Here is a 14,022-nt window from a genome sequence, read left to right on the forward strand (position 1 = left end):
TATTTATTTTTATTTATTTATGCATACAAGAACTGGTGTGTAGGCCAGAGATTTGGGAGAGGCGTTGTTGAGAGGATTCACCAGAGACACAGTGGGGAGCAGAACAGGCAGATCTACTGAAATACACTGCTGAGGGGAGCAGAGGGCAGGGCAGGAGAGGTCTGCTGCACCATGTGGGTCAGCTCCCTGGCCAGGGATCAAGCTCATGTTGCAGTGGCTGGTGATAGCTTGATAGTGCTGAGACTTAACACCGTGTGCCACCAGGGAGACCCAAGAGCCTGTTACTTTTAGACCCTTTGCTGATTATATTCCCTCTGTCTGGAACACTCCCTTTTTACTTAATGTCTATTCTTCTAATAATCACTTCTGATACTAGCCCGAGTGTCACCCTCACAGGCAAACCTCTGTTCTTCCCCATCTTAGCATTTATTCATGTTGTTGCAATTGTATAATTGGTTAATATTTGACTGTAAACGTCAAAGGGACAGGGACCAGATCTCTTGCACTTACTGTTGTATTTTTTTAGGCACTGGGAGTAGACCTTCAGCACAAATTTGCCAAACGAATAAAAGACTTTATCTATTCTTTCCATTTCTTTTTTAAATTTTTTGAAGTACTTATGTCTCACATTGTTGCTAATTTTTGGACATGATTTCTCCCCTCAGTTGTCATCATTCTTCCCATTTTCAAAAGACTCCTTTCACTAGGAAGTGGGGTCCAATTTGTCATGTTGGGTCAGAGGTCAATCCTAGGCTCCTGCCTGTGCTGCACCATAAATCACTCCAGTGTATTTGGAATGAGCTCAAGTCCGTTGACTCTCTCCTACCAGGGTCAATTTGCCAATCCCCCAGTGTCTCGTTATGATTTATCAGGGTTTCGTTATGTATCTAGCCCCTCTAGCAGGAGGTACAGAAAAACCAGAGTGGGAGCGTGGAGTAGGACTTGCCATTACTCCCATCTTCAAGCTACATTTCTATTTAGTGCTTATCACACTGTGTTGTGATTGTTAATTTTCAGATGTCCCTCCTCTAGGCCGTGAGATAGGATTATACCTTGCGCCTAGAGCACACAGTGCATGATTACAAGATTTCTCCAAGGAATGCAATGTTTTCCTTGAGCGAAGCTTGGTTGAGGCTCCAACTCAGAGGAAAAGACACCCATTATTACCTTTAGTTTTGTTTTTTTTTTAATATAAACCTGAACCAAATACATTTTTTTACTTAATTTGGGTTGGGTTTTCTGTTACTTAAAACTGAAAACATTCTGATAGAACATAACTAGTGGTGTTCAAGTATTGGATCTCTGATTATTGCTCAAAAGTATTCATTCTATATTTACTCCCTCCACCTCACCTTCATAAGGAAAATACATTTCCTTACCCCTTGTGTTTTGGCTCAGTTTTAACTTGCTTTTATCCTGTGGGATGCTATTAGCAAACAACGACAAACAGGATGTGAAAAGTGCTTGTACAGTTGGACATGCCCACTTGCACTGCTGTCCTCTCCATAAGAAGAGTTCTGCCTGGGAAACTGCTGCCCCTTTAGCGGGAACCCCCAAATGAGTGCCCTGGAGAAGATCAAAGCTCAACCTGCAGACAGGAGCCAAACCCAGCTGGACCTGCAGCTTGAAGCAGAGCCATTTAGCCAAGTCTAATCTAGACTAACCAATCCCCAGACCTGTGATAAATGAATATTTATTGAGGCATGCTGCTGAGATTTTATGGCTTTTTTTTTTTTTTTTTTTTGTCATGGAGAAATAACTGATGGATCAAGGTTAGGCCAGGGGTTTCCAAACAGGCATATATCTGATTTAACTTAGAGTTACTTATTTATTTAAGATAAATAAGGGATACTTGAACTACCCCCAGAATGTCTGGAGAGAGATTCTGAAATCTACATTCTTTTTAAACTCTCAGATGATCTTTATGTAGTTGAGTCCCACATTCTTTTGCTACCTGATATTTGGGGTTAAATGTGATGGGGCTTGCATTTAAGGAATAACTGAGATCTTTTTACCTCTCTGAGGTTGTATGATTTAAGTCAGAGAAATCCTGTTTCTGAATTAGAGTCCTTTTTAATCTGAACACTTTCAAAATAACTGTGTTGAATTTTTCTTACCTAATTTGGTGGATGGTGAAGATGTAAATTTACTTGTGATTTATGGACACAGGGTTTTTGCTTTTTATTCAAGGGTTGTCTCTGTTTAATATTTTTGCTTGGGCTATGGTTAGCAATTAAAAGAAAATTAAAGGTAGGATATTGAGGCTGGGAGAGTGAAGACAGAGCAGGAAAGAAGTACAGCGGAGATTTGAGCTTAGCAGGAGTGGTCTGCAAAGAGGTCTTTAGCTATGGCTCAGCTGTCAGGAACTTGGGATCACACCTGACTCCAAATCCAGAAGGTGAATTTTAGTCCTAACAATTGCCATGCTACTTCTAACGGTTTAGAGGTCTGAGATAAATCTTAATAAGCTGTTAAAATGTGAATTATATAAAAAACACACTATAATTCTTTTTTAATTGAGGTATAACATAGTGTGTGTTTCATTTGTACACTTATATTTTGACATTTGTATATATTATACTATGATCATCAGAAAAAGAAATACCTTTTTTTCTTTAACAGAAATTTTATTGATACAAATTCAAAGAATTTGTATAGGAAATTATACAGGGCAAATACCTATTGTTCATAACTGTGCCTGTCAGAGATAATCACTATTAATATATTCCTGTATATTCTTCTTCACCTTTTTCTATGGATCTCTCACACATATGTCTTAGAAAAACAGGATTTTCTTTTTATAATTAAAAAATAGGATTTTCTTCTACGTACTCATTAATATCCTGACTTAGTAAACACTAATGTAATCATCATCATTAAAGCTGTGTTAAAGCTCCATTGTACAACTGTATCACTAATAGATGGACACTTAATAATGGACACTTAATAGATGGACACCTATAGATGGACACTTAAGTTACATTTTACTCATACAAAGTTATAATGAACATTTCTGTGTGTTTGTTCTTTTTTTTTTTAAGATTTATTTATTTATGCATACAAGAGCTGGGGTACAGGCCAGAAATGCCAGGGGTGAGAGGACTCACCAGAGACAGAGTGGGGAACAAAACAGGCAGACTGACTGAAATACATGCTGAGGGGAGCAGCGGGCCAGGCAGGGTACGTCTGCCGTGCCATTTGGGTAGCTCCTTGGCCGGCTAGGGATCGAACTCGTGCTGCAGAGGATTCAGATTGCTTCATAGTGCTGTGCTTAACCCCTTGAGCCATCAGGGAGTCCCTCTGTGTGTTTGTTGCTTAGGATAAATTCCAGTAAGTAGACTTGTTAGATTAAAGAGTAAGCACATTTTAAAAGTTTTTGATACTTATTCAAATTGTCTTTCCAAAATGCCTAAATTAATAGTGCTAGGTTTTGTCAATCTTCTAATACTTGTTCATGATCCAAAAGAAATAAAATCTTCTGGTTTTAATCTGTCATTACTAGTGGGCTTCAATCTTTTCAATTATTTATTTTAAGTATTTTATGTAACTAAGGCATTAGCTTCCTATTTTTCTATTATGTCAACAACTTTTTCTTCTCTATTTGTATTGCTTCTTTATATTAAATAAAGAGGTATATTGTCTGTTACACACATTAAAGATATTTCCCCAAATGTGGCTTTGCTTGTGGTGACTCACACAGTTTTAAATTTTCATGAGTCAAATTGATCAGTTTTTCAATGCGACTTAAAAATTCCCTTTGAGGTGAGAGGCAGCATAATAAAAAGCAGAGGATTTTCAAACAGCCCCTAATCTGATTGCTGGCTGGGTCTCACCTAGCGTCTTGTGTAGCAAGAGCAGTGGGGTGAGAACTGGCACACGTAGGGCGGGGGGGATAGATCACTTCACCTTTCTGGGTCCCAACTTTCTCATCTGGAGAATGGGGAAGAGAATGAAAGCTCCTTCGCAGGGATGCCAAGAAGAATTGGAGAGAACGCACGTACAGACTCTCGCCCGGGTCTTTTGTGTAGCAAATCCTCCTGAAATCTCAGCTACTATTAGTGGGGGAGCGCACTATACACATTTTAAAACAGTATTTTAAATTCAGCTGGTGTCTGTGGCTATGTGGCAGTGGGTGACAGCGAGGATCCTAGCAATGTAGCCATTCACCCTCATCTCCAAACACAGCACAGCTCTAGTCAGAACTTGGGTTTCAATTCTGGTCCCACTCATCTCTTGGCATATGACCTTGGACAAGTCACCTTCACCTCTCAGCGGCTCCGTTTGTTCACCTAGGGCAGACACATAATAGACCACCTGCTCTTTTCCCAGCCGGATTGTCAGGCGAAGGAAAAGCTTCCAAACGCTTACAAAGGGCGGCAAACACATCCGCTCGGGTGACGCCTCGGCTCTCCCCGGGCGCCCGCCGGTCCAGCGCGGCGGGACAGAGGGGTGGCCGCGACCCCCGCCCCCCGCTCCCCGCTCCCCGCTCCCGCCCCGCTGCAGGAACAATAGCTCCCCTGGAGGCGGCGCCGGCCGCGGGCGGGGGCGGAGCCGGCGGCGCGGGCGCTGGGGGTGTGCGCGGGGCGGGGTCGCCGCCACCCCTCCTGCCGGCGGCTCTGTCACGCGCCCCTCACCGGGCGGGCCGGGGTCTTTGTGACGCGGTGGCGACGGCCGAGGACACAAAGGGAAGGCGAGGCGGCGAGTGAGGGGCCGGGCCTGCCCCCGCCTCGCGACCTCCGCCCGCGGCGCGCGCGCGCGCGCCCCCCGCCTCGGTCTCCCCCACGCGGGCTCGCCCCCTCGCGCGCCCCCTCGCGCGCCCGCGACCCTCGCCCGCGCCCGGACCCTCCGCCTCCGTCCCGAGCGCGACTGGCCGGGGCCTGGCGGGCGCTGCCGGCGGGGCGGGGATGCCGAGGGGCTGCGCCCCGGCGCGGCGGCGCGGCTGCTAGGGAGGAGGAGGCGCCGAGGCCGCGGCGGGGCTCCCGGCGCGCGCGGCTGGATGCCCCAGGCCTGCGGCTCCCTGCTCTTCCCGCCGTCCAGGGGCGCTAGCGATGGGCGCCGCGGCCGCTGAGGCGCCGCTCCGGCTGCCTGCCGCGCCCCCGCTCGCCTTCTGCTGCTACACGTCGGTGCTTCTGCTCTTCGCCTTCTCGCTGCCCGGGAGCCGCGCGTCCAACCAGCCTCCGGGCGGCGGCGGCGGCGGCGGCGGCGGCGGCGGCGGGGACTGTCCCGGCGGCAAAGGCAAGAGCATCAACTGCTCAGGTAGGACCGGCCGGAGCCCGCCCCTGCGGCTCCTCCCTCCGCCGCCCCTGGCTCCCAGCCCCGCGGCGGGGTGGGGAAAGGCCCCGCGCGGGGGTCCGGGCTGCGCGGCCCGAGGGGGCGCGCGGGCGGAGGACGGGGCGCCGGCGTTGAGCTTGGGGAGTGGCCGAGCTCGTGCCGTGTGTGGCCGGTGGCCGGGCGCGAGCCGCCGGGCGCCGTGGGGGTGCCGAGGCCGGACCGGTGGGGTCGTGGGTGTGCACGCGGGAGCGCGTGTTTGTGTTGTGGAGGTTCGGGGGGGAGAGGGCAGTCACAGGCAGGGACACTCTCTCACTCCTTACCCCCCCCTATCCCTCTCTGTCTCCCACTGTCTCTCCCTGTGGCTGGAGGTGGGGGCGACAAGGCTGAGGGCCCGCGACTGACCATGTGCTAGGGAGGTTCTTGGGGCGCTGGAGTCCAAGGGTCGTGTGGGCAAAGGGAACGGGTGGCCCGGAGGACGCACATCGGCCATGTGGAGTGGCTGGCTTGGGTGTGTGCAGATGCACGTATAGATCCTTTGGGTTCAGAGGTGGGCGCTGGGGCCTCGGAGTGACCCGGGGATCTGTGGATATGAATAGGGAAAATTGTGGGGGTCCAGGAAGTGACCTTACGTTTTTGTGTGTTGAGCGTGGGTGAAACCTGGGGCTCAGGGAGACACCTTAGGGTCTGCATTGACGGGAAAGGATCTGAAGATCTTGGAGTGAGCCCCATCGTATCGACTCAGAGGGAGGGAGTTAGATAAGCATGCCTAGGTAGGGTTTGGGGGATCCAAAGGTAATGAGGTGTCAGGGAGTGCCTCGGTGTGGCCAGGTGTAACCCTGGCGTTGTTAAGGTGATGCGGAAGAGGGAACTGGCTCCCGGGAATGATCCAGGGGGGTGTGTTTGTATGTTTTTCCTGAGGGCCTGGAGATTGGCAGCTTTGGGATCTAGGGAGTGACCTCTCCCCTCTCTCCAAGGCCGCGGGCGGCCACCCCCCCACCCCCCACATTGGAAACAAAGAGCTTGCTGGGCTGTAATGGATGAGACAGGGGAGGAGGGTATCTGGGCAGTCAAGTTCCCTCTTCCTTTCAGAAGGGGTCCCAGAGGAGCCCTGGGGCAAGGAGAGGCATCTAGGTCTCATTTAGGGGTTGGTGGGTCCTTCTGGAGCCAGCCTAGCAGATGCTAGTAATAAAAGCCACAGGCTTGCTAACTTGTCCTTTCATCAATTCTCAATTCTCCACTTGTCTTCTTTAAACCACGGGGGTGGAGAAGAGGAATGGGGGTGGGGGGAGAGACGAGGGGTCCAAGTACTTCAAGGCCACTGGGAATCCACTGGTTTTCTTGCTAGACAACCTTTGTATCTCGGGCCTTTTTCTGGGGAAGTGAGGAGAGAGCATGAGAGCCGCAGCCTCATGCTTACACTGCCTTGAATGAAGAAAAAGCATTAGCCTGCTGTTTAGATTTGAAGGCCTAAATCTTTTAATAATTTCACAATGGTATATTTTATGATGGGGGGGTGGGGGTTGAGCACAGAGAACTGTGGCATATTCCCTAAAAGCTTTTCCATTTATGGAATAACTTTCACTCCCCCCCCCCCCAAAGTTAAGTGGAATATGGGCTCATGCTTTAATAAATAATCACACTTAAGAAAAGACTGTACATTAGAATGTCTTTTTGTAACAAGCATTGGCTATCAAACTTGTATGTGATCATACCATGTCAAAGCATGTTATATGGGCTATTTTGACGTTCTTATTAAATTCATTCGTCTTCAGCAAAATATAGGGTGTGTTGATGGGTGTTTTGGTATATTACCAACCTGAAAATTCTGGGGTCAATTAAAAAGGTAAAGCATGTTAATTTGTTATCAAAAAATTGCAGTTCAGGGGCTACAGACTTAGATTCCAAAAGTGCCCCAAGGAGGGACTAAATAGGAGTTTTTTTCCTGGGAGGAAGTGAAAGATGAGTTGAGTAGTTAAAGAATAAATAAATAAATAAATCTTGGAAAAAAAAAAAGTGTTGAAAGTTTAAACTATTCTTTGTTATCCTCAGTTGGGTCCTGATATGTCCTCAATCATAGCCCACAGTAGCCCACAATCAGCAGTCCTGGTATCAGGGTGCTGTTCTCCTGTTGATTTCTCAAAACTGTGACTGAAACAACTTTGTCCAAAGGTCTTTGGCTTAGTTCAAACAAGATAGTAACCGTAAAGTGGCTTTTCTTCTAGGACATCACAGGCACCATTTAAATGACTCCTTTATGTCAGCTTTTCACAATATGCCTCTAAAGAACTCTTAAATGTATAATACAAGTTTTAAGAAAGGACAGAGAGACTGGTGCATGGTGTGGGAAGAGGTGTCTATTTTGGGGCTTATGGCCCTTGCTAAGCAGCTGTATAATTTGGAGCAAGTTACTTAATTTTTGTTAAAATTGGGATTATATAGCATAAATTATACATACAAGAGCTGGCGTAAAGACCAGAGATATAGGGGGGTGAGAAAATTCACCAGAGACAGAGTGAGTAGCAGAACAGGCAGACTGACTGAAACACACTGTTGAGGGGAGCAGTAGGTAAGGCAGGAGAGGTCTGCTGCACCATGTGGGCAGCTCCCTGGCTGGGGATTGAACTCGTGCTGCAGTGGCTGTGGATAGCTTCATAGGTTATACAAGAACCAGGGTACAGGCCAGATGTACGGGAGGGTGAGAAGATTCAACAGAGTTGGAGTGGGGAACAGAACAGGCAGACTGACTGAATTACACTGTTGAGGGGAGCAGCAGGTGAGCCAGGAGAGGTCTGCTGCACCATGTGGGTTGCTCCGCGGCCAGCGGGGATAGAACTGGCACTGCAGAGGCCGTGGACAGCTTCACAGCATGCTCAACCGCCTGTATCACCAGGGAGGCCCTTGTCTTAACTCCTTGTGCCACCAGGGAGGCCCGCACATCTTTTTTTAAATTGTCCTCTTGTCTCAGCTCTCCAGTTACTTGGAACTTTATGCTTATTGCTTTGATTTTTTTTTTAAAGATTTATTTATTTATACAAGCCCTGGGGTTCAGGCCAGAGGCATGGGAGGGTGAGAGAATTCACCAGAAACAGAGCGGGGAGCAGAACAGGCAGAAGGACCAAAAACACTGCTGAGGGGAGCTGTGGTCAAGACAGAAGAGGTCTGCCTTACCATGTGGGTAGCTCCCTGGCCAGCTACTGGCACTGCAGAGGCTGCGGACAACTTCACAGCACTGCGGACAACTTCAAAGCACTGCGCCCAACCTGCTGCGCCACCGGGGAGGCCCTGCTTTGCTTTTTTTAAAAAAGATTTTATTTATGCATACAAGAGCTGGGGTACAGGACAGAGATGCGGGGTGGGGGCGTGGGAGGAGAGAGGATTCATCAGAGACAGAGTGAGGAACAGAACAGGCAGACTGACTGAAATACACCGCTGAGGGCAGCAGCAGGTGAGACAGGAGAGGTCTGCTGTGCCTTGTGGGTTGCTCCCTGGCTGGCCGAGATCGAACTCGTGCTGCAGAGGCTGTGGATTGCTTCACAGTGCGGTCCTTAACCCCTTGCGCCACCAGGGAGGCCCATTATTGCTTTGATTTTATGTATTTTTTTAAATTTATTTTTTATTTATTTATGCAAGTGCTGGGTACAGTCAGAAGCACGGGTGAGAGAATTCACCAGAGCCAGAGTGGGGAGCAGAACAGGCACACCGACGAAACACACTGCTGAGGGGAGCAGCAGGCGTGGCAGGAGAGGTCTGCGAGCCATGTGGGACCTTCCCCCTGCGGATGGGTATCGAACCGGCGAACCAGCGCTGTAGAGGCTGCGGGCAGCTTCACAACCCAGCGCTCAAACGCTGTGCCGCAGGGGAGGCTCTGATTTTATGTATTTTTATTTGTACTTATTCTTTTAAAAACATTACCAGGAAACGTTTGGGGGAAAAGTTTGGAAATACATGATTTATGTGAAGAAAGATAAACTTTGTACCCAGGAGAATTATCTTATTTGCAACACAAAGAATGTTAATGGGCCTTTATGGCTCTATACTGTTAGAGAAGAACAAATGAGGTTCAATATGTGAGTCATTTCTGTCTTAGGAAATGTGGTTAAAAAGGTAGAAAAATATACTGAGAGACCAATAAGTCACATTTAGTGATAGACTTACGGTGGAGAATTTCGTCTAGTTTTAAAATGTGTCATAATAGTTAGAAGTGGGTGTCCTCTGGATTGTGATGATGGTGGTAAGGGTGGTATAAATAGATGATAAAACTTCAGATTAAGAAATGTGCCTTGTTAGTGGCAATTCACAATTCCTGGAGGATAGTTTTTCTAATTGGTATAGAATTTTGGTTGTGATACTTTTAGATCTCTTGTATGTAATTTGTGGATATTAATTGGTAAACTTTGGGTACCTGCTTAGTATAATCTAATTTAATAGATATTAAGAAAAAGTAGATGAGAGGCCATCCTGCCTTTGGTGTCCTTATGTTCTAGCAAAAATGGTTTAACTTTTTCTTAACACTGGGAATTTTTTTGAAGGTGTGTAATTAACTGCTTTTTATATTTTTTATTTATATTCACATCATTGTGTATCAGTATCATCATTCTCCAATTCCAGAGCATTTTTATCCCCAAAGGAAACCCCATGCTTATTAATAGATATTCTATTTTCCTTTCACTCCCCTAGCTCCTGGCACACCTACTAATTTGCTTTCTGTTTCTAGGGATTTACCTATTTTGATAATTGCATGTAAAGTGGAATCATCTAATATGTCATCTTTTGTGATTGGCTTTTAATTAGCACAATGTTTTCAAGGTTCCTTGGAATTCATTCCTTTTTATGGCTGTGTAATATTCCATCCTGGATATACCACATTTTGTTTATCCATTGTTACCTAATGGACATTTGGCTAGTTTCCTCTTTTTACCTGTTTTGACTGGTATGATTATTGCTGTTGTGAACTTTCCTGTGCATAATATGTGTGTGGACACATTTTCACTTTCTTACATTTATACTTTAGAGTTTGAATTTCTGGGTCATATGGTCACTCTATGTTTAACATTTTGAGGAACTGTCAAAATGGTTTCCAAATCAGCTGCATCATTTTACATTTTCACCAGCAATGTCTGAGGGCTCAATTTCTCCACATCCTGGCCAACATTTGTTACTGTCTTTATTATTATTATTATTATTACTATAACCAGTCATCATTTAAATTCACATTTTATCCCTCATTTCCTCTATATATGTGGTTTATTTAATAGAATTTAATTTTTGATTCCTTTTAAGCTGGATTGGGAGATAATATCAAACCATTTACTCCTTTCCTCCTCCCCCCTTTTTTTCATTGTCAGAAACATTGCTTTAGCAGAACTATTTTCATTATTCCTACTATCATTTCATTATTAATGTCTCTCATGGGAGTATAAAGCATTTACGAATTGGCATACTTCTCATGCACTTTGAAATTCTATGTTTAAATCTTTTTTTTAATTTTTTTTAAAGGATTCTCTTGTATGTGCCTTATGTATTTATTTATTTTTAAAGATTTATTTATTTATTTATACAAGCACCGGGTACAGTCAGAAGTGCGGGAGGGTGAGAGAATTCACCAGAGCCAGAGCAGGGAGCAGAACAGGCAGACGGATGAAATAAACTGCTGAGGGGAGCAGCGGGTGTGGCAGGAGAGGTCTGTCATGCCATGTGGGACCCTCGCGGGCAGCCGGGGATCGAACCAGCGCTGCAGAGGCTGTGGGCAGCTTCGCAGCCCAGTGCTTAACCACTGCGCCACCAGGGGAGGCCCTTCTATGTTTAAATCTTAAAATTCACTCCGTTTTTAGTTTATTAGATGATTTATTGTTAGTCTTTTGATACTCTGAATCTATTTCCTTTTTTACAAGTGTCATTAATTTTTCATGGCTCAGTTGTTACACCATTTTTGAAAAGTCATTTCAGGTTCTGAAGTTCCTAACATATTCTTCTGTCTTCAAAAACTTTGGCAGGTATTATGTTTTTAGTCATAGCTCCATTTCTCTTATTTTTGTGCAAATATTTTGAATTTTTCCATGGTTTAAAAAAAGTCTCTTTTCTTTGTTATAAAAGCATTATTTCATGTACAATATTTGAGAATATGGAAAAATATAAAGGAATCTATGATGAGTGCCACTCTCCTCTGTACTATCTTAATATTTATGCTGAAATTTTTGATTTTATACCTGTAAAATTTCGAACCTTTTCTTGATATTAGCGTTTGCTTTGACATTTTCTGTTTAACCTGGAGCCACTAAAGCTCACAGGTTAGACCTCCTTTTGGGATTTTCAAGTTCAGTTTATTTTGCATTGTTAGTAGCCTTCATCTGATATTTTTTTTCAAATGAATCTAAGTTGATATTTCTATTATCAGTTCTGTTGTTTGCAGCCTAATTGATATAGATTCTCTATTACTCACAAGTCAACTCAGTCTTTCTTTGTGTGGTGTCCTGTATTCATTTTTCCTGTATCCCCCTTTATATGGTTTGAAATATTTTTTAGGTGGTGCAATTATATTTACCATTACTGTTTTCTTTTTCAAGTTCAGACCATGAGTACTTTCTAATTACCATTAATTAAACCCAATTTTTATTTTTAATTAACTATTTTGCAACAATTTGATGTCTTTTGAATGTTTTGATTTTGGTGGTTTCAACCAAAGAGAAGTATCCTTTATAGTTTCCAGTTCTCTTTTGTAAAGATTTCATTTATTCTTTGTAATTCTTTGAGGGATTATTATACCCATTTTTATTTCAGGAAACTGGAGTTTCTCAGATTTAGTGCTCTATTGATATCATGTGATTAGAACACCATGTCTAGACACTACAGATTTTTGTGGCCTCCTTTTAAATTTCTCTTTCAAGATAGTTAATATCAGATTCTCCAGTGCCATCTTATAGGTTGTTTTGCAGATTTTTGTCTTTATGAGTGACTTTCCTGGGTTCTGGCTGCTTCCTACTCCAATTAGTGTGGAGGAATAGTGGTTAGAAAGAACCAGAAGAGTTATTCTCTTGTTTAGATTTACTGAATTTTAAAAGTTTTGTTAGAGGAAGTGTGTTGAACATACTTGTGAAAATCTGAGAATACATTGTAAACATATTGCAAAATATAATTTAGATTATAACAGTATAGTTTTATAATTTTTTTACTTTACAGTGACTCTTGGTCTTTTTATTATTAATATATATATTTCTACCACATTCTTCAATGGCTACATACTATTTCATTAATTATTTAATTCCTAACAGATGAACACTTATCTTCCATTTTGTTGTTATGATAAATGCTGATGTTAACAATTTTGTGCATTCATTTTTTGTGCCTACATTATCCTATCCTAATTTCTTAGAAATAGAATTGTTGGGTTAGAGGATAAAGACCATTATCATTTCCACATATTCTGTGTCATCATCCTGTGAGAACCTGTGTCAATTTTATTCTCACAGTTGGTTTCAGTGTTCATTTTCCACATCTTCTTCAGAATTGTTAATAAAAGATGGCTGACACTTTACATGGCATTTATGATGTGTCATGCACTGTTCTGAGTGCTTTCCATATCTTTATTTAATCCTCCATCAACATTATGAGATAGGTACTGTTATTGTCCCCTTTACAGATGAGGGAACAGAGTCACAGAGTGGTAAATTACTAAGCTCACATAGCTTATAAGTGACAGAGTCAGAATACTAATACATGCTGACTGGTTCTGTGATCTGCCTTTTAAACACCAAATCATAATGCTTGTTCTTTGTTTTTAGTTTCAATTAAAAAAATTGACATGCTTATTTTATCTGATTTCTAAAATTGTTTTTATATTTATTGAAGTATAATTCATATAACAAAATTCATTTTAAAATATACATGTCATTGGTTTTTAATACATTCACTATGCTTTGCAACAATGACCATTATCTAATATCTAATTACAGAACATTTCCATCACTCCTAAAAGAATGTCCATCCCAGTTAACAGTCAACCCCATTACTCCTCTGTCTGTCATTCTCAGCTAACCACATAGAGACCTCATGTCTCTATGGATTTATCTATTCTGGACATTTCATATAAATGAAATCATATCATGTGACCTTTTGAGGGTGGCTTCTTTCACTTAACATAATATTTTCAAAATTCTTACATGCTCTAGCATGTGATTATCTGATTTTAAAAGTAATACAGGGCCTCTCTGGTGGCACAAGGGGTTAAGACACAACCTATGAAGCTGTCCACAGCCACTGCAGCATGAGTTCGATCCCCCGGCCGGCCAGGGAGCTAACCACATGGCGCGGCAGACCTCTCCTGACTCACCCGCTGCTCCCCTCAGCAGTGTACTTCTGTCAGTCTGCCTGTTCTGTTCCCCACTCTGTCTCTGGTGAATCCTCTCACCCCCCACACCTCTGGCCTATACCCCAGCTCTTGTATGCATAAATAAATAAATCTTTAAAAAAAATAAAAGTAATACAAGTTCATTGTTAATTCAGAAAAATACAGACTATGGAAGAAAGTTTAGATTTCACTAAGACAACAGTGATTCATATTTTGTTGTATAAACTTCAGATTTTTAAATAGGCATTAAAAATAGTTTGTGTTATATAGTTTTAAAAATCTGCCTTTTATGTATCATGTCAGAAAATGTGAAAATGTTTCATCATTATTTTTACAAACCATATTACAACAGATTCAGTCTAAGGATTTGTGAGAGGTAGATGCAGGTTTGCCAAGCTAGTTAGAAA

General features: G+C 43.5%; 1 protein-coding gene across 1 annotated transcript in view; it reads left to right on the forward strand.

The window, feature by feature from the left end:
• Positions 1-5,048: 5,048 nt before the first annotated feature.
• TMEFF1 (transmembrane protein with EGF like and two follistatin like domains 1) overlaps positions 5,049-14,022 on the forward strand; it is a gene marked incomplete at both ends in the record, with an annotated part of 67,965 nt that continues 58,991 nt past the window's right edge. The window contains one exon of the mRNA XM_084236616.1: positions 5,049-5,256. Coding sequence (XP_084092742.1) covers positions 5,049-5,256 — 208 coding nt within the window. The remainder of the gene's footprint in view (positions 5,257-14,022) is intronic.

The sequence above is a fragment of the Talpa europaea genome (assembly GCF_964194135.1).
Source record: "Talpa europaea genome assembly, chromosome: 7".
Lineage (NCBI taxonomy): Eukaryota > Metazoa > Chordata > Mammalia > Eulipotyphla > Talpidae > Talpa > Talpa europaea.